Source organism: Vanessa cardui, chromosome 24 (genome assembly GCF_905220365.1).
Source record: "Vanessa cardui chromosome 24, ilVanCard2.1, whole genome shotgun sequence".
Classification (NCBI taxonomy): domain Eukaryota; kingdom Metazoa; phylum Arthropoda; class Insecta; order Lepidoptera; family Nymphalidae; genus Vanessa; species Vanessa cardui.
The window spans coordinates 2442117-2463561 of NC_061146.1; the positions used below are offsets into that span (position 1 = coordinate 2442117).

At 32.3% G+C, this 21445-nt stretch overlaps 1 protein-coding gene across 1 annotated transcript in view; it reads right to left on the minus strand.

The window, feature by feature from the left end:
• LOC124540201 (orexin/Hypocretin receptor type 1-like) overlaps positions 1 to 21445 on the minus strand; it is an 89085-nt gene that overhangs the window by 24672 nt on the left and 42968 nt on the right. The window contains exon 2 of the mRNA XM_047117661.1: positions 10298 to 10938. Within this exon, the coding sequence (XP_046973617.1) occupies positions 10298 to 10882 (585 nt within the window). The 5' untranslated portion in view covers positions 10883 to 10938. The remainder of the gene's footprint in view (positions 1 to 10297; positions 10939 to 21445) is intronic.

The following is a 21445-nucleotide window of genomic DNA, read 5'->3' on the forward strand; positions in this document are numbered from 1 at the left end:
TATTATAGAAAAATTTAAAAGTAAAAAAGTGAAAAAAATATGAAATTAAACGATTAAATTAGTTAATATAAACAAAAATAAGACGAAAATGTGTAGTGAGAAAATGCGATATCTCTAATATTTTAGAAGATAGCAAGCCTGTCAATATAATACATCTTGCCCGGAAGTCAAAAAATATTAACTCCACGCTTTTTATCATCTATTTAATCTTATTATCCTTTTTTATTAATATTTATATTTTAAAATGAATTAATTTGTGAATCGGCAAAGCTAAAAATATCTACAGAATTTTACTATAGCAACGAAGATCCTACCCGAAGAAGGATTTAATTACTTTGCGGAGTCGGAAACTTGGCGTTATAAGCTTATCCTTTCGTGCAATGATTATCACTGATTTTATCAAAGTTATCAATGTTACTGTGAATATACATAATAATTTTATTAATATATATCACAATTATAATAAATAGACACTAATAATATCAAATTCTAAATACAGTACCGGACAGAAAAAAGTACGCATCGTTCAAATTTTCATTGATATGCTATTCTCGTTCTAAATATTATAAATAAATCAATCTTTGATCAGTTCCGACGAAAGTTTATTGTTTTTCCTTTAATTTTATGATGATTTTTTTTTGTTAAATATTCGTTTGGAGAAACAAGTCGTTGTCAGCGCTTAGTGTGTCTATTATAGGCTGGACAAAAAAAAGTACGCACCTGAGGATTCGTATTCTCATACGTGAATACAACGCGATATTTTCCTAACAAAGCCAAGAATTGTGAGTGTAATAGAATCATAAACATAAAGATAGTTTTCGGCCAGTTATCAGTTTTATAATTTTTAAATAGGGTAACCACAAATCCAAGATGCCAAAAATTTCGGTACAAGTACGGGAACTCGTAGTTAAAGATCAGGAAAAAGGACTTTCGAAAAGAGAAATTGGTCGAAAATATAATATTAGTGAAGGCGCTGTAAGAAAAATATGTGAGAAGTTTAAACAGTTTGGTATAGTTAGTTATAAAATTGGACGCGGCAGGAAAAGAAGAACAACTGCATCAGATGATCGGAAAATTATCAGAGAGGCAAAAAGAAATCCAACTGTTACTAGCCGTGTCATTCTTGAAAATACAGGACTAAACATTTCAGATCGAACAATCCGCAGGAGACTTTGAGGAGCAGGCTTAATAAATAATTTTGCACAACGTCGTCCGTTAATTCGAAAAATTAATAAAATGGGTGTTTCGCGTGGTCTGGAGTGGGAAATCTGGTTCGAATCAATGGTACTATGACCGCAGATGTTTACATTGGATTAATAAATGAAAATCTGGAAGAATCCCTACTGAAGGTCGGTCTGCAGGATGAATTTATATTTCAACAAGATAACGACCCTAAGCACACGGCTCGAAAATCAACTGCTTTTTTCCGTTCTTCGCGGATTAAACTTCTGGATTGGCCAGCACAATCCCCAGATTTAAATCCCATAGAGAATCTGTGGTCGATTTTGGACCGTAAGGTTAATAAAGGCGAAGTAACCAACAAAGACAAGCTTTTTGCTGCTTTGCAAGATACGTGGGAAAAAATCGATGAACAGCAAATTCAAAACCTAGTAGAAAGTATGCCTCGGCGTTTACAGGCTGTTATCCATGCCAAAGGTGGCCACACAAAATATTAATAGCGAATGTGAACATTTAAGTTTCTTTTTTTCTCGGTGTGCGTACTTTTTTTTGTCCAGCTTAAAATTGGCATCCTAAAGATTTAATTTTTTTTTGTATAAATTTCTAATATTTGTGTTGATTTTACACTGAAAAATTTATCCTGAATTTATAAACTATCATTAAAATGGCTGTGGAAGTACTTATTAACTATTTTCATTTGTAAAATAGCACCAATATTAAATTCTAAGCAGTGCGTACTTTTTTTTGTCCAGTACTGTATATATTATTCAAGCAGACTCTAAAAGGGAATTTCGATCGCGACTTACCATTTAAATTCAACAAAATTGAAACTAAGAATGTTAAAATAAGCGTTATAACGAAAATAGAATACTATTCAAATACCGAGATAATTTTTTTATTTTTCTAATGACTTATTTTTTTAAGAAAATAATTGTACAATATTGAAAATATACAGCCACAGACAACTATCTGCGCAATGAAATTGAAAATATATTTTTTATTATATCTCATTTTTTATTTTTTTAAATCAACATACTTGAAATTGAATAATTTAAAATAAGTCTAGTAATATAGCCGACGAGAAACTTAGTTCGGTAAGGTAGGTAAGGTTAGCAGGGATAAATATCGAAATGAAATAGTGACGTAATATAGATTTAAAATACGGTATGTCTACATTTCCAATTTAAATTAATTAAATTAATAAAAAAAGTTATCAAATGTATTTTTACTTGAATATCTATAACAATTCTAAAATATAATAATATTAAATTAAAATAAAAAAATACCTTTTGATAATATTTATTTTATATAAAAAACACACATATGATAGATGTTATAGCCAAAATGTAATAAAACCTCCACCCCTGAGGGAGTAAAACGAGGTTTGGTATTTTTTATAAAAGTCCTATGTTTTCGAAGTAAGAAACTTGGAAATTAAAAATCTATCTCTATAGATGGTGTACCAACAACCTTTTGGGATTAAAACAGAGGATGCTAGCAATGTATAACAATAAATCTATACCAGCTTGTATTTACTCAGGTGATTGCTCAGTGGTTTTTCACTTCGTTTCTCACTTCTTTAATTTTGACAACTTAGTATCATATATATTTTAGATACGTGTATCATATAAATTTTATAATTATTCTGACATTTCACATACGTATTCCGTGGTGAGTTTCGATTTTCTTGTTTCAGAAATGATCTACTGATGCACTGTGCCAGATGCAATTTTGTAATTAAAATAATATATTATATACAGTGTAATGTTCACATATATGATTGTAAGATCGTTTTACAAGTTATATATAAATATATATTATATTTAAATATCCACTCGCCGTACACACACCGTCTTCATCCGCGCCCAAATCATATATATTATATTCCCGCGCTTTCCGCGATGTGTGTCACTCGAGGGGACAGATACATAAATACACAGATAATATATATATCCATATACAATATAAGTCCAATAATATTTATTATATTATTACAGATCTGTGTACACTACATATAGCTTATGTATTTTAATTAATATTGTAGTCTAGTTTCGTATCTATTTGTATAGTTAACTAACGCTATTAAGAACTAATTATTTATTTTTGCCAGACAAAGGAATCGTTTAATTAAGTCAAGTAAGTAAAACTTAAAATTAACACGTATAATAAATTAAACGGTTTATTTCTGTGTTAAAAGCAATTTGATTTATAATTATCCTTCAGACTATAGAATTATTAATTCAATTAATTATAATGGCTATGATTTGAAAGCTAATAATAATAAAAAAATCATAGTCTATTTCGCACAAAAAATATAATTATTATCAATAATTGGTTTTATTTTTTTAAATACGACGAGGAAATTATATGTATGATGTAGATTCATATATAAATGATCAACTGTACCCTCACAAGATATATAAAACATATACTTCCAAACCCCATTTTACCCCCTCAGGAATAGAGTCTCGTGACGTCTATTTTTAGCGGATTTGTACACCATATAAGGAAAATGTTGCCAAATTTCAAGTCCGTAGATGTCACTTTCCGAGATTTCCTGATTAATTAGTGAGTATTTTATTATATATAGATTCCATTTTATATATATAAATAAATACTAAATATACGACGGAACGTCTTATCATCGTTCACAGTTTTTCAGTCATAACCTAATATAAACCGCTATGTCCCTGAGCTTTAATTTTATTCATTTATTTAAAAGGCGGACTTAATGCCTGAAGGCATTCTCTACCAGTCAACCTTTAGGCCAAACAGAAAGTCATGAAGGCGGTAACAATAAATTTTACAATATATACGATAGTAATAATAATAAAACAAAAACATAGATAAAATATTATATATATGCATGAGAATATACATTTATAATTATACACATATGATATAAAATAACAGAGACGTAATAGAAATTTTAAAAACACAGCGTAGTGAGAGAAAATGGAAAAACTTAAGAGAGTCTTAAATTTTCGCGATTATTACACATTTAAATAAAACTAATTATAACGGATGAATCGCGTATATTAATTATTTTTAAACATCCCGACGTTTCGAGCACTTTGCAGTGTTCGTGGTCACGGGTAGACTAAGATGACATTTGTCTATTTGAAGAACAAAGGAAATATTATTAACAACTACCGCCAACGATTTCTCAATTGGTATCTTGAGTACCTAGACCTAAAGATACAGTTAGTGCCTTCTGCGTGCAACCGGAACGTTACTCAAGATATCAATTGAGAAATCGTTGGCGGTAGTTGTTAATAATATTTCCTTTGTTCTTCAAATAGACAAATGTCATCTTAGTCTACCCGTGACCACGAACACTGCAAAGTGCTCGAAACGTCGGGATGTTTAAAAATAATTAATATACGCGATTCATCCGTTATAATTAGTTTTATTTAAACTAAAGAGAGATTTTTAATAAGATGATCCTTTAAACGACGCTTAAAAAATGCCATAGTAGGAGCCTTTCTAATTTCTACCGGAAGTTTATTCCATAATCTGACAGCTTGGACAGAGAAACCGTTAGTTACGAAACCAGAGAAGTGACTGGGAAAAGAGAGAAGGAGAGAATCAATAGAGCGTAACCGTCGATCGTGATTATGTACTATCTTCAAATATATTTATTAAAACTGCATACTGTAGGAGCCATATTAATATATATCCATATCTATATTTTTGTTGTTGGATAGGGGCTAATGCTGTATTGTTATTGCTGTGTTTTTTAATAATAATACAGTGATTCGTGGGAATGGTTTTTGATAGATATACTGTTGGGTTTTCTTGGCTGACACCGGCTACAAATATAACAATAACTATAACTACATTATATAATCGTAAATCGACTTTTAAGTAGTCTAATATTTTTCATTTCATTTTACTTAGGAGGGACTCAAAAAAATATGTTGAATATGCAATTATTTTCATTAATTTTTAGTGCATATTCATTTGTTATAATATATTGTATATAATACGTGAACAACATAATACAGAAAGTGATAATTTTAGATATTTTAATGTTATGTCGTAAATAAACAAATTCTATAGAATATTTAGTACCAGTATTGCAGCCGTGCTAAGCCGGGACGGGGAAGCCAGTAATTTATTAAAAGCAGTATAACAAGTATAAAAGTTAATGAAGTATTTTGTCATAACTATGTAATATATCTTATTCCAATCGAAGAAATACCATAACTATATACCATCCAAATTGATATACAACACTATTCCAGATAACGATACGAACTTTGTTATATCCAAAGTTCCGAAAACAATTATTCAAAACAAGATTTTTCCAGGAATCCATATTGAGTTAAGTGAAGAGCTCGGATTCGTTTGAGTGAGTTTCAATGAATATTATTTTTACTTCTATTCCAAAACATATCTTTATTATCAACTGATCAGCATAAACTAAACATGTAATAAAATTGGAGCGTCTGTTTGTAATAATAAAATAACCACTGCTTTGGTACATATACCAAAATAAGGTATTTCATGTAATTTTTTTGTCTGTCTGTCTATCTGTTTGTTCCGACAAATCTCTAGAACTGCTGATCTGATTTTGACTGGACTTCCGTTCGCAGATAGCTGATGTAACTAGGAGAAACTTAAGCTACAACATTAACTTTTTGTTTCATTCGAAAGCTCATGAAGTCGCGGGCATAGCTATTAAGTAATATATATCAAAATATAAACGCAACAATACACTAAAACAATTGTAAAGTAAATTTACAGCTTGTAAATTTCCAATTGCTGGGCTAAGGCCTCCTCTACCACTAAGGAGAGAGTTTGGAACTTATTCCATTTCGCTGTTCCAATGCGGTTTAGTGGAATGCACATGTGGCAGAATTTCCATAAAATTTGTCACATGCAGGTTACCTCACGATGTTTTCCTTCACCGCTGAGCACGAGATGAATTATAAAGACAAATTAAACAAATGAAAATCATCGGTTAAGATGCAAGTGTTCTAACCACTGGGCCACCTTGGCTCTTATTATATTTATTAAAATTGAAAATATGTAAAAAAAATAATGAAAATATTTATCTTATTTAAATTATAAACACTTTTAAGCACATATATATAGAGGTGCTTGCCTGGGTTGGAACCCGAAGTTATATAAAGAGGCATGCGTTCTTACCACTGGGCCATCTCAGCTCCAAAACAATTGTAATAGCCTAGAAACCGATGGTCAACAATAGCGGAACAAACAACAAATCAATGAGGAAATTAATTTTAGAGATAGCAATATTATAAGAAGAATAACAAATAAATAAGATAGAGTTACGTTAATCAAATAGATCTGTCGTTCTTGTTTGTATAATATAGAACAACCAGGAACATAGATCACTGAATACGGACATGAGGGTGTAGATAAATGCGACTCAGAGGGGTGAGAGGTCGTTCGTGCCCAAGAGACAATATCTAGTATCAATTGGTGTAAAAAAAAAGTATCCACACATATGCGACGGCAGCTTTAGATAGCAGTATCTCATAACTATTTTAACTGATTATTGAATCGATTGATTAGAAATAAATTGGTATGGTATGGTATCTTTTCAACCGACTTCAAAAAGAGGAGATTATCAATTCGTCTGCATTATTTTTATGTTATTTACCTGATTACTTTTTACTGGGGGACTTTGACAATTTTTTTCTTCGTTTGAAAGCTACTGCTTCCCGTGTGCCGACTCCAAATATAACAATAACTGTAACTACGTTATATAATCGTAAATCGACTTTTAAAATGTCTAACATTTTTCATTTCATTTTACTTACTAGTAGGGGTTGAAAAATCCGTTGAATACGCAATTACTTTTATTATTATTTGTGCATATTTATTTGTTTTAAAATAGTGTTTTAATTGAAGTCGGTTTTTCTTTTTGTTACAATTTTTATTTCTTAATATCCATGATCAGATTTATGTATCAATATTGCCCACTAATCTTATATATAAATAAATAGCGTTAACTGATTTTTGTCTCAGTAATCATGGAAGATAGCTGTAAGTAGAAAATCGGTCAAGGTCTTATTTTGAAAAGCTCCAGCCGTAGATGAACAGAAAATTAAAAAGGATTCTTAATTGCAATTTACTAAATTGTTGAGATTTAACACAGAATTCATTTTAGAGAGCGGAAAATTGTAACTGGCCGAGTGGAGAGCGGCGCTCTGGCTGTAAACAAAAAAAAAAGAAATTATAAAGAAACGCTAGCAGCATTTTTCCGTTGAATCGCAATTCTGATCCCCCCGGGAGAAAAGGGAGCAACTTTCCTGTCACCAGTGGAGGCAATAACGTGTATTCAATCAGTGGCTTTTAAGTAAATAAATAAATGAATATTGGACAACATCACATACATTACCCTGACCACAATGTAAGCAGCTAAAGCACTTGTGTTATGGAAGATCAGAAGTATCTACGGTACCCCAAACACCCAGACCCAAGACAACATAGAAAATTAATGGACCTTTTCTACATGGACTTGACCGAGAATTGAACCCGGGACCTCGGTGTGGCACACCCATGAAAACCGGTGTACACACTACTCCACCACGGAGGTCGTCGCTTTTAAGGTTAGTTAATTAAACAAAAATAATACCTAGCAATCAAACATAAATCATTACGAATAACATAGTTACCCTATATTTTCTATTACATAATTCGAAGTAACTATCGGAGTTATCGAATTCATGAAACGATTGAAAGTAATTGAATATAATTCAGCAATATCGTAGGCGTGGAATTTCAGATATTAAAATAACTTGAGTGTTTGTAAATATTATTTCAACTATCGCAAATATTCTTAACCAATAAATCACGTGGATACGAATCGAAGGTCACGCATCAAGAGCAGACATCACTAATCATTTCTAATTCTAAGCTTATTATGTTACCAATATATTCCACGCCTTTGAAAATGATGTTTCATTTACGAACTTTGCCAATCTAGGGCTTAGAAATCTTTACATAAAAAAGTGTGTTACGAGGTTATATATTACACATACATACGTAGGTTATACCGTCATATTCTAAAAAAAATAGTCAAAAGCAACTACGTGGTAATGACAATAAAAAGAAAAGTTCAAAAAAGACTATATTATTTTAATTATGAGTAACTGTTGGCCATAGTCGCCTGTATGTCACCGGGCGGCTGACTAGTGGAAGACTCTGCCGGGTATTGTGAAGAGCTTAAAGTAGACGCCTCCTAAGGTCGCAATTCCTGTGAGGCCGGGTCAGAGCTGGGGAAGTCTGGAGGGAGGACATAGTGTGCTCAGAGTCCCTTCATACATCTGGGCTCGGACGGCTGTCATCTATATTCACACTGTCAAGACCCTATATATATTGGGACGAACCAAACGTTAGCGCGATTCAGAAATCTGTCATAGTTTAATAAGTAGAAACATACTCGCGAATAGGCGTTTTGATTGCTTTTTCACATTGGCATTGTAAGATTTATTGATTTTCGTTTTTCCATTTAATGGATATGCTGACTGGTATATAGGCCACCTACCTGTAATTTATGTTGTTATTGCCAACACTGGTGAGTAATAAATTAGTATTTTAGTGAATTGACGTATAAATGGAATATTTTTGGTAATACATTGGGAGTGGCGATTATAATTATATTATTCTGAATCTAGCCACCTTGGAATAATATGAGCCTTGTCTGTAATTCTGCTGGCTCACTCACTTTTCAAATTCTGCTTAACTCTTGATTCAGTGATGATTGTGTGGTACATACCCAGTCTTTCATTACACACATTATATTTGTTATATTCCTACAGTTCTATCAACAATCGAGACAGATTATCAAACAATAGGAGATTATAAGAGAGGCCAAAAATAAGTTCAAATTCTGTGGAGCACACGCGTCTCTTATGGAATATGTATGAAGAATGAACCACCTAATGGTAAGTGGTCACCGCCGATTCTAATATGCCAACAAAATATGTCCCTTGTACCATACACCACAATATATATGTGCTTAATTTGTGTTTAGAATTCATCTCGTGCTCGGCGGTGAAGGAAATCATCGTGAGAAAACCTGCATGTGTCTAATTTCATCGAAATTCTGCCACATGTGCGTTCCACCAACCCGCATTGGAACAGCGTGGTAGAATATGTTCCAAGCCTTCTCCTTAATGGGATAGGAGGCCTTAGCCCAGCAGTGGGAAGTTTCCAGGCTGTTACTTTACTTTACTTTTTACCATACAGTTACACCTGTACACATGGTTACACCCTTACTCACCCATAAACAGAAAAACATTAAAGAGGAAATATTTCTAAGCCCTACCATGAAGTAATGCATAAACAGTGTTGTTACTTTGATATTGTTAATAATTTCATTCACGTGTGTGGATTCACTACAAAGTGTTCAGCGCGCTCCTATTCATTATTATTATTAAATAATTGTCTTATGATCTGCATTCACAATGTCTTCCTTGCTAATTAACTAGCCAGCCTCTAAATGGAATTACTTTTGCATAAATCTGCCTTTGTAATCTTTCCATTTACATTGGAAATGGATCATTTGTTAATTCTCATCACTCCGGACCCTAAACAACCTTTAAATAAATAAAATGATAAAGTATTCGACCCTTTTAAAACCCTTGGTCGTGATTTATATTTTTGCCAAACGGTTTTCAATTCTTTAGGTCCGGTACTCGAACCGATGAAAAGGATAAAAACATAATACACATACCAAAAAAAGGTTTTTTTGTATGTAATGAAGTATTTGGTTCATATAGGTTAGCTGAATCAAAAGATATAAAATGTATTAAGCATAAAAATGTCTCACAAAAGTGTTTTACTAATATTTAGGTCACATTTTCATATCGTATAAAGCGTTGTAGTCATTAATATTTCTTACGGTTTCAATACCTGTCTTTGACACTGTAAGAAATATAATATACGATGGGATTTTCCTATTATACAACAATAGCCTACCAATCTATCTACAAATTTTGAAATTTAAATATGCTTTCTTTCACTATTTAATAATAATGTATTAACCGAAAAGATTAAACTCAATTAAAAGCCTTCTAAAGCCTTTTCTATGGTTACGTCCTATAATAAAAAAATAGTAAAAACGTGCAATTGAACATACCTGAAAATAAAGCAATATCTTGCACAGCACATCTCCTAAAAACCATGTCTCCGTAACATCCCATAAAACCGTCGCCGGTAAACAGAACAATAACACCATGAAATCGGCAACAGCTAAATTCACGAGGAAATAATTTGTCACAGTTCGCATTGAATGATTTCTATAAACAGCTACACAGACAAGCGTGTTCCCAACAAGTCCGATGATAAAGACAGCTGTGTGAGTACCTATAAGTACCCATTCGTATGTCTGTGGATATATGTAGTCGTTTAACATTGCTACATAGTCCTCTTTAGTCATATTACAGTATTCAGCGTCACCTACGCATTTCTCTGTTACGTTTTCTATACCAACTTTGCTTTTATTTTTGATTTCGTCAAGACTTTCAATTTTCTCGTCTATGTTTCTGAGGCCTCTTTTAGATCTTATATTTAGATTATCTTTAATAAAATTATTAATTATATCATTTTTATTTATGGTATTTATAAATTTATGTTCGATCATATTTATGCTTTTTGCATCTCTTGCGTCATTATACTTAACGCTTACAATTATTATTATACCGAAGAAAATTATTCGAAACATTTTTCCTGTTGACGATTCTTCTCCACGATTTCGCTTCTTGTTTAAATCATATTTATCTGTAACAAAAGAGAAAAAGAGGTTATTTCTTGTTGAATTATTAACAAGTGAAATCTTTAAATTTATTTTTATTTCATGTTAATTAGTTTATAACATCAAAGGAGGTTTAAATTAAAATTTAAAGAGCAGACGAGAAGTCTAATTTAATTAAACCGTCTAAACATTGAGGTAATAAAGCTCTTATTGTGGATAACATAATATACAGCTTCGTTGCATATTTAAATTTTAATGCGTCTTAATTGTTTACGTACTTAAAAAATATTCTAATGTAATTAAAATTAAAAAAGGATAAAATAATTTAAAAAAAAAAAAAACAAATACTTTTTTTAGTTATACTCTTTTCGTTTTGTCATTTTTTTTACTCGATTAGTTGGCGCTTTTAAAATTGGTTTACGAATATAAAAAAGTTTTATCTTAACTTTTCTCAACGTACATATAATTATTTTTATATATTATTACATGATGTCATTCTTTGCAGTTTATCTTAAACTATTATGTAAGTCTCCTTATCCTATGGTTTAGGTTATGAATAGACAAAAGCTCGGATGGCCCAATTTCAACAAAATTCTGCCACGTGTGAATCCACATACCTCTAAGGGAGAGGAGGTAAAACCTCCTGCCCAACGGTATGAAATATACAGGCTGTTACTGTGGACAAAACTCCAACTAAAATCTTATAACAGATTGCGTGAACGTATTGAAAACTTAAGAAAATGATCATATAAATTTAATAATAAAATATCCGGATACTGATATACTTGTTACGCCTAGTACCCGATTACACAGGGTTAGTAACTCTTTTTTAGGGCAATATATACGTTTTTACAACAGGATCCCGAAAAACGTTCAACAATATTCAATTATAATATTCAAAAGAATCGTAAAAGAGCGTTTGTGTGCTAAAGGATATTACAGTACTAATGACTTTCTAGTTGACTGCACACCTTGGGAATGAGATGATCGCCTGCAGGCTGTTTCAAATAACAAAAATATGTTTATTATTGTATATTGACATTATAAAAAAAAGAAAAAAAATAGATCCCGCTGAGTTTCTTTCGCCGGTTCTTCTCAGGTCTGAGGTATTATCGTATTCCGAACCGGTGGTAGATTTTCGACAATCAATAAGAAAGTGTAAACACTTCTATTTTGAATAAAGGTTAATACTCAAATATAATAAAACAGATAATTCAAAGCGGGATAAAGTACTGCTGTACAAGGAAGACGCTGAATTGAATGTTACCCATAAATCCCTACCGTGTATTACGCTACTGATCTGACTGAGTTGATGTTATTGATGGTATTTGCGAAGGGATCCTCCGTTTCTTTAATAATACATGTTCAGCGCTGGATTAACAATAGGTATAGTAACTGACTGGGTAAGTGTCCAATATAATAAATATACAGAAGCGCTTACCGCTTTAGGATCAGAAGATTAAGAAATAATCATGTAATTCGCTTTTTTTTTTTAAATCCAAAACAATATGATTGTAAAATACATACTTTTCTTTTTATTATGTAATCATTACCATCATATATAAAACAAAGTCGCTTACTGATGTCTGTCCTTATGTATGCTTAGATCTTTAGAATTACAGAACGGATTTTGATGCGCGTTTTTATAATAGATAGATTGATTTAAGACGAAGGCTTAAATGTACACGTAAAATATAGTAGAGTTAGAATAATAATTTTAGAGGTTTCTAAAGCGATGTCGTAAAAACACATTCTGTATTATATTTAGTGTCAAAAATGCCATGCGAAGCCGGGGCGAGTAGCTAGTTTTGTATATACAAAGTTGAAACTAGGGCGACAGTTTGCACAGTGACAAAAGGCGGAACTAATATTGAATCCGGTACTTGGCACGTCAATATACACCTCTTACTTTCCAGTGCCTCTTTATAAATAGCATCTCCGCTATCGACCTCCCCCTCCCAAACCAAACACCAAAGAGTAAAACAAACCGTAATCACTGCAATAACGGGTTAACGTGTACATGAAACATGATTCTTTGCTAATTCAGTTTATGAAAGGGACAGACATACAGTCCAATGTGTAACAGAAAGAGATGGATAATGTTTACAGCGAACGTATTGGATCTGAAAAATATTATTTATGGGGTTGTGGAAATGACGATTTGTTTTCAAGCGAATGGTTGTTTAAAATTCAACGAGCGTTAATAGATGTGTGACACTTTGTTTGGATTGAGCTGTAATGTGCTGGCTTGATTTATGATAATACAACGCAAAAGGTTATCGACGTGTTTACTGAAAACCGTAATTGATATGGTATACATTATTAACATTCAAGGAATTCTTTGTAAGGAAACAATGGGTATATACGTCATGAGTACAGACAGGACTCAAGAAACAGACAGGCCATTTTGTAAAGTCACGCTGATCGGCTTTTCTATCTTCGTCAAATACGGGTCAATGAACCACCTGCTCCTGAATGATCGCCCCAACCTGTGTCACGTAAGTTGGAAATTCTTTCTCAAATCGTTTACTTGTATAAAATCTCAGGAATCATTCAAAATGATTCTGCTAAATTAAAAAAAAATGCTAAGGAACGCTTGTGTGCGAAAGGTTACTATACAATTAGTGAGTTTATGATTGGTAGCACCTTGAGAATGAAACGATCGCCTCCTGACTATTTCTGGTATATAACTATTATGACAAAAAATGAGACTCGTTGTGTTTCTTTCGCCGGTTCTTCTCAGGTCTGGGTGTTTACTTTTCCGAAATAGTGGTATTGTTTATTTGACTATAAATAAGTAAGTGTAATGCTTCCATAGTGAATGGAGTTTGAGTTTATATTCAACCAACAAAAACAATCCTGCGCACTTAAGTAGTAGGTATGTTTCAGTTTGAAGGGAGATCCAGTATAACTACATTTACAAGAGTCATAACACCATCGTTCTCAAGAGTGGTTTCGTATTGGTAATATTTATTTATTTTCGGTAAACATACAGCATATTATACACAAATATTTGATAGCAAAATAAGTATCGCATAAGCCAATAGAGTTTCCACTGTTACATTAAAACGTGAAGCGAGTCGACTATTGTCAAGAGGAATATTTGAGTATACTCCAAGTCGCTGCTCCACTGCGGGTTGGCGAAAATAAATAATGTCTCCGAATTTCACGAGCAAGAAAAATACATAGTTGTGTGATGTTTGATTAAGATCCACTATTCCACATCTTTTATAAAGCGCCAGTATATCAAAATGCCAGGGTGGCCCAATGGTTAGAGCTTGTGCATCTTAACCGAGGACTGTGGATTCAAACCCAGGGAAGCACAGAATTTTCATGTGCTTAATGTGTATTTATAATCTCGAGCTCGGCGGTGAAAGAAAACATCGTGAAGAAACCTGCATGTATCTTTTTAGGAAATGAAACATGTCAATCCAACCGGCACTGGCGAAGCGTAGGATATGCTCCTAACCTCCTCCTCGAAAGCAGAGGAGGCTTTAGCTCAACCGTGGGAAATTTAGAGGCTGTTACTATTATTATTATTATTACTATAATATCGAAAACCTTTTAGTTTATCTTCGGATAAATCCCCTGCCTAACATGACGTTTAAAATATGTAATAAATGTATTTCGGAGTCAATATTAACCCTTTCCTTGTATCGTGTTTCCCACACGAATCATAATGTATGTTCAACTAATATATAGGTCTGTACAGGAAACTAAATAATTACAACCATGGGTACATAACATAAAGAAAAAAATCTGTGTAATTAAATATCCTCTTCAAAGCGTAGTTCATTTAAAGGTTATTATAAATATTACAGCAATTAATTAATAAATTTATAAGATTTAGAAATTTCTTCTTCTTTAATTTAAAATATTATTTTGAACGACGTTTGTTGTTTTGAAATTATATTTTTATAATTAATAAATATTTCTTATTATACACTGAGGCAAAACGATGGGATATATTTTTTTCTTGACTTGGAAACAGATACTCAACCGCCCCAGCAATACTTACGATTGACGTATTCTGCTTTAAAGAGTGAATGACAAAGAGAAAGAGCCAGTGTAACCGCAGGCACTAAGGACATATCTTAACTCTCAACACTGGAGGTCCAATTGGTGTGATGTATGGAATGGTTTATATTTCTTACAGTGTCAATGCCCATCTAACATCAATTAGCATTTCACCGTCAATCGAATTTATTTAATAATTAAATAAATTATTTTATTTGTAACACTTCATAATTCTGAGACATAGAAAAAAATGTACATGAAAAGAAATTTGTTTCTTTATACAAAATAAAAGGCAATATATCTGATACTTGAGCATTGACTCAATAAATAACCTTGAATCGTTAAGGCGTCAAAAAGCCATACAAATATGTAGTAAAGAAACCATTTACAGAGGTTAAGGTATATTTGTAGAAACGAAAGTTCAAAAACCTTTATGAATTATAAAACATGACCTTATCTATTTAAATGATCACCACATGTGCGACACACATGCCTATATATACCCTATCCCGCCCTTGAATAACTTTGATAGAATAGGTACAACAACAGCTTGTAAATTTCCCACTTCTGCGTTAAGGCCTCCTCTCCCTTTGAGAAGGTTCGGAACATATACCACCACGCTGTTCCAATGCGAGTTTGTGGAATAGAATAGATAAGTAAGACGATATTTTAAAATAACAGACGGTATCTTAAAAACACTCTTATTTTCTTTGTACAAGCCCGTCTTGGTAGGTACCACCCACTCATCATCAGTTATTCTACCGCTAAATAACAGTACTCAGTATTGTTGTGTTCCGGTTTGAAGGGTGAGCCAGGATAACTACAGGCACAAAGGACATAACACCTTGTTCCCAAGGTTGGTGGCAAATTGACTATGTAAGAAATAGTTAATATTTCTTACAGCGTCGTTGTCTATGGGTGAAGATGACCACTTACCATCAGGTGGTCCATATACTCATCCGCCAACCTATACCATAGGACGATAGCGGCACACAGGAAACGGTTATGGTCTCATTTTGAATAGATCTAGCCATACATATATAATGCAGTAAAATAAACAGGATTCTCGCATATATGTATGTATCTCCTACATACATGTATGCATTTAAGATATCAGGTACTGTACATTATTTTATTTTAAATATATTAATATTATTTTAAATATATTATTAATTGTATTTATTTATTATGTCTATCTGCTTTGTACACCCCTTCCTCTTTCTATGTCTGTTTTCCTCTACCTTAAGGTTGCCTGGAAGAGATCGCTGTGTTAGCGATAAGGCCGCCTCTTGTACATCTTTCCTAGCCGTGTATATGTGATTTATTTTCTGGTATACAATAAACAATATGTTGATTTAGATTTTTTTTTATTTTTGATTTTAATTTACTAAATTGTTGCGATTTAACAAAGATATATAAGAGGGCGGATAAAAGTTACTGGTTAGATAGCGGTATTACTACGGTACAAGAAAATAAATAAAAAACGTAAACAAAATTAACGAAACTTGATATCGACAAACTCCAATTCTTTTGAATAAACGAAAAGTTTCGCTGGAGACCCACTTGAAAATTAATCAAGTATGATAATTACTAAATGATAACATTCTTTTATTAACAACCAGTGTAAATTAAAAGTTTAAATAAAACGAAATTTATAAATGTATCCATACCAGTATCCTTACGAGTCGAGCCCCAACATTACGCCTTTTCCTTACGATGACAAATCAAATCAAAGTAAAATAAACTTTATTCAAGTAGGCTTTTGAATCGTCATTTAACAATCAAGTGAAGCTACCACGAAGACGATATTCTAGTTCATTTTAATGTTGGCTGTATAAGAACTTAGACCCTAAACTCCCTAACTACCTTAGTAATTACATTAATTTACATTCAAATTGTAGCACGTTAAAGATATAATTATTTGTTTCTTACTGGCTGGCTAATACAAAAAACTAAAACAACGAACCAACTTCCTTGCCTTTGTGTACCTTACATTTACCAAGTTTTTCTTTACGAATTTGCTTTTAATTAGTGGCCAACCTGACCATTCGAAGACGCAGTTTTGGCTGTCTATCTTGACGAGTAAATAATCAAAGATTTGAAGTTCAAACTTGTATTACTCGTAAATCCTGGGAGCATTTGAATAGCTGTTTTTTTTTAAATAATTATTTTACAATAAATATAGTCAGTGTTGCCATTTAAATAAATCATGAATATATACTTTTATTCTTTATGTAGTATTAAGTAACGTTTGATTTTTGTTTGACATTCATATTTTGTAAGGATATGTCTAATTCCACGAATGGAAACGAATTCATGCGATATAATACGAATGAGAGACGGTTAAAGTGAACGACCGATTACAAATTATAAGCGTTCATTCGCTATATATAAAGCGTTTAACACTCCATTTATACATAATAAATCTTACCTATATTTACAAAAGGCAATGCCCGTCTTTACATTGAAAATGTAAATGATCGGAATTTGATCTGATTTTTATCGTTCTTGTAATGTATTATATGAATGTATGTATTTATATATAAGAGGACTCAGTATCTAGTATAAATGTTATATATACTAAAGCGACGATATATCTTCTCAGAAAAAAAATATCTTGAAATTTTAATTTTTTTGTTATAATATTTTTAGAGCCTAAATGGCCTAGTGGTTAGAACACGTTGATCACAACCGATGTTTGCAAATTCAAATCCAGGCAAACACCACTGAAAATTGCATGTGCTTTATTTGTATTTATAATTCGTGGTCAGTGGTGAAGGAACACATCGTAAAGAAAAAGTGTCTAATATACAAAATTTGACGTATGTGTATCAACCAATCCGCATTGGAGCAGAAGATGGACGCTTTGGCACAATTATTTAGGTACCTGTCAAAGATTCGTACAAGTGAAATAATAATTACATATATTTTATATCATTTTATATAAAAAAAACTCTGAATCCAAACACAGTCCCACCTACCGGATCCAATCTAAAGCACCCAGGGCGTCAATCATACAAAAAAAATCAGCAAAATCATTCCAGCGCGTATCCAGAGTTCATTGACATGTTACAAAGATTAATGTAAACGAATTAGGAAAGGTAAGACCTACCTATATGTATAATATAGGTAGGCCTTACCCTTCCTAATTCGTTATCTAAAATCATGAATTAGTAATTTCGAATACTATTAAATAATTTAACATTCAAATATTTACGAAGCAGTTTCAATGACGATGTTCAGTAAATCGTCTGTTTGTTTGTATAAGCCCACGTTTCTTTAAAAGTATGTTTAAAAATTCCTGAATAATTTTGCAGCCTTGAGTGGGTTGGATATTGAGATTTAATTTTAATGGTGAGAATGAGTGATATTTAAAATGGAACTGTTAATTAATATATCGAGTTATTTATCTTTCAGCTACCCCGGCTTCACTTGTGCGCTGATACTAAATATACTACAGAATTTGTGTATTTACGACATCACATTAGAAACTTCTAAAATTATCTGTGTTTATTTACTATGTTGTCTATGTATTATATACAAAAACCTTCCTCTTAAACTCTATCTATTAAAAAAAACCGCATACAAATACGAGGAGTAATTTTACATATCTAAGCAGATATAGGGACAGACAGCGGCAAGCGACTTTTACACTAATGTATGATTAAATTTTTTGTGTATCATGACAATTTTTTCTTATAAAATTTTAAATTAACATGGTTATTTTAATTATTAAAGCTATTGATTTCGGGATATTAACCATGTTTTTTTATTTTTGTTCGGTGGAGCTCGATGTCTGTCTGTTTAGACAGACCGAAAAATATTGTAAAATTGTTATTTTGGTATATGTACCGTGTACACATACGTATGCATTGAGTAAAAAAGAGCTATTTTAATATTGCAAACAGACATTTTTATTATTTGTATAGATATAACTAAGCCATTATCAATGCTGACAACCAAAGTTCAAAAACAGTTTATGTCGGAAATCTTCCATAACAAAGCAAAATAAACAATCGTAAATAGTCTAAATAGTATTATACTAAAGAATAACTTTTAGGCTTTTCTATAGCTAATAAAGTATTTCAATAAACAGAGCATTTCATACCATTAACTGACAGAAAGCTTTAAGGCTAATTAAAAAAATAATGAAGAAAAAATATGGCAACAAATTTCAGAATTAATTCAAACAAGATCAAATCGTAATAATTACATGTTTATTTGAAACATGTTGATAAGCAAATATAAATGTATTTTGTGTATAATTTGTATGTAAAATCGTTTTATTCGGTCGTAAAATTTTCAATGATGATCTTCTTTACGCGTCGTTGAACGACCCCAAAGAAAACTATTAAATTTGATGGCTGAACTTACTGCATAAGGCATCGGTTACATTTATAATAATATATTATATTTCATTTTGTCTTTCTTAGCTAAGGCTGTTATAGAACGACACGACTTAGATGTAGCATCGGCAAATTCAATAAAACCGCTTACTGTCGATTTATACCACCAATAGAAATCGCTCTATCGCGACATTTGACGCTATTCGCCGCTATAGATTCTCAGTTCAACTGTGCAAGTGCATGTAAATTGACGAATACATTAGGTCATATGATATTACAAGTCATTACGTCGGGCAAAGATCATATTCACATAAGAAATAAATATTAATGATTTGGAAACGCGTAATTAATTCGGATGTGATCGGTGTTACGAATTTTGCCGATGCTACGTGTTTTACTATACGTATTTACACCTATACGACTATAATATTTAAATTGCATTTAGGGTCTAGCCGGCGCGAAAATCTATTCAAGCAAATGGTATTGAATTTTGTGTAGTAAAAACCCTCAATAGAAGTTATAAATTCCTAAGCTTTGGAGAAGAAATAAATCAGTTGATTCTGGATCGGGAATTTATCAATTGTATTAGATGTGTTCCAATAGGATTATGAAAGCAAGGAAATCAGAAGTGCACTTGTGTTTGTGGACGCAGCTGAGTTGAGTATTTCTTGTGCGGTTAGTTTATTGAGAAGTAAAGCTGTCGATATCGGTCAGGAAAACAAACTTTGATACAGTGTATACGTACGCAGTTTGATTATAATACAATATATCCACCAATCCGCATTAGAACAGCGTGGTGGAATATGTTCCAAACCTTAGGGAGAGGAGGCCTTTAGCCCAGCAGTGGGAATTTACAGGCTGTTGTTGTTGTTGTATATACATAAATTGGACAACATCACATACATTACTCTGATCCCAATGTAAGTAGCTAAATATTTGTGCTATGGAAAATCAGTAACGACCACCACAAACACCCAGACCCAAGACCAATGAACTTTCTACATCGACTCGGCAATCGAACCCGGGACTTCGGAATGGCGTACCTATGACAACCAATGATCACACTACTCTACCACGGAGCTCTATAGTTGTGTCCACATCCTAACACGTTTATATTACAACAATAATCTAAGTAAGGGAATCATAGTCGTAAAATGTGATGGCTTAATGAAATAATGTCGCTCCGAGGTCAAAGTTTAATGCTCACGGCATTTTCCTTGTGCTTTATTTATGGAAAATTTTATATACATTCGAAGCATATTATTTATATAACACAAAGGATACAAAGATGTCGGAAGGACGATTTCGGACAAAGGATAAGATTTCCGGAAGTATTTATCGTTATCAGTAATTTGAGATTGTCGGTAACATTATTTTATTATCAGATTAGGTTTCTTTATGAACGACGTTGACAAAGAATGGTGTTGCTTCATTGTATACTCGTATATTGTATACTATGATTTGTTATCTATACATATCATAAAATTGGAGTGTATGTTTGTAATATTAAAATAGTCCTTTTTACTCAATGTATACGTATGTATACACGGTACATTTTCCAAAAATAACATTTTTTACAATTTTTGTCGGTCTGTCTGTCTGTTTGTTCCGGCTTATCTCTGGAACGGCTGGACCGATTTACTGACGGCTTTTACTGGCAGATAACTGATATAATAAGAAGTAACTTAAGTTTCAATGTTATTTTTTTTTTGTTGAATTCAAACGTGTAAAAGGTCGCGGGCACAGCTAGTGTAGTATAAAATAAAGTCGCTTTTCCTGTACCTATATCCCTATGTATGCTTAAATCTTTAAATATACGCAACGGATTTTGATTTGGTTCTTATTAATATATAGAGTGATACGAGAAGAAGATTTTAATATATAATACATGGACAATTTAGAAAAGAAACACTGATAATTTTAGAAATTTCTATTGTGATGTCATATCATTGTACCCGGGCGGAGCCGGGGCGAGTCGCTAGTCCTACTACTATTATAAAGGCGAAAGTTTGTATGTATGGATGTGTGGATGTTTGTTACTCTTTCACGTAAAAACTACTGAATGGATTTGAATAAAACTTTACCACAATATAGCTTATACATCAGAATAACACATAGGCTACAATTTTTGAGGTTTATAATGTGATGTCGTAAAAAAACACATTTTTTG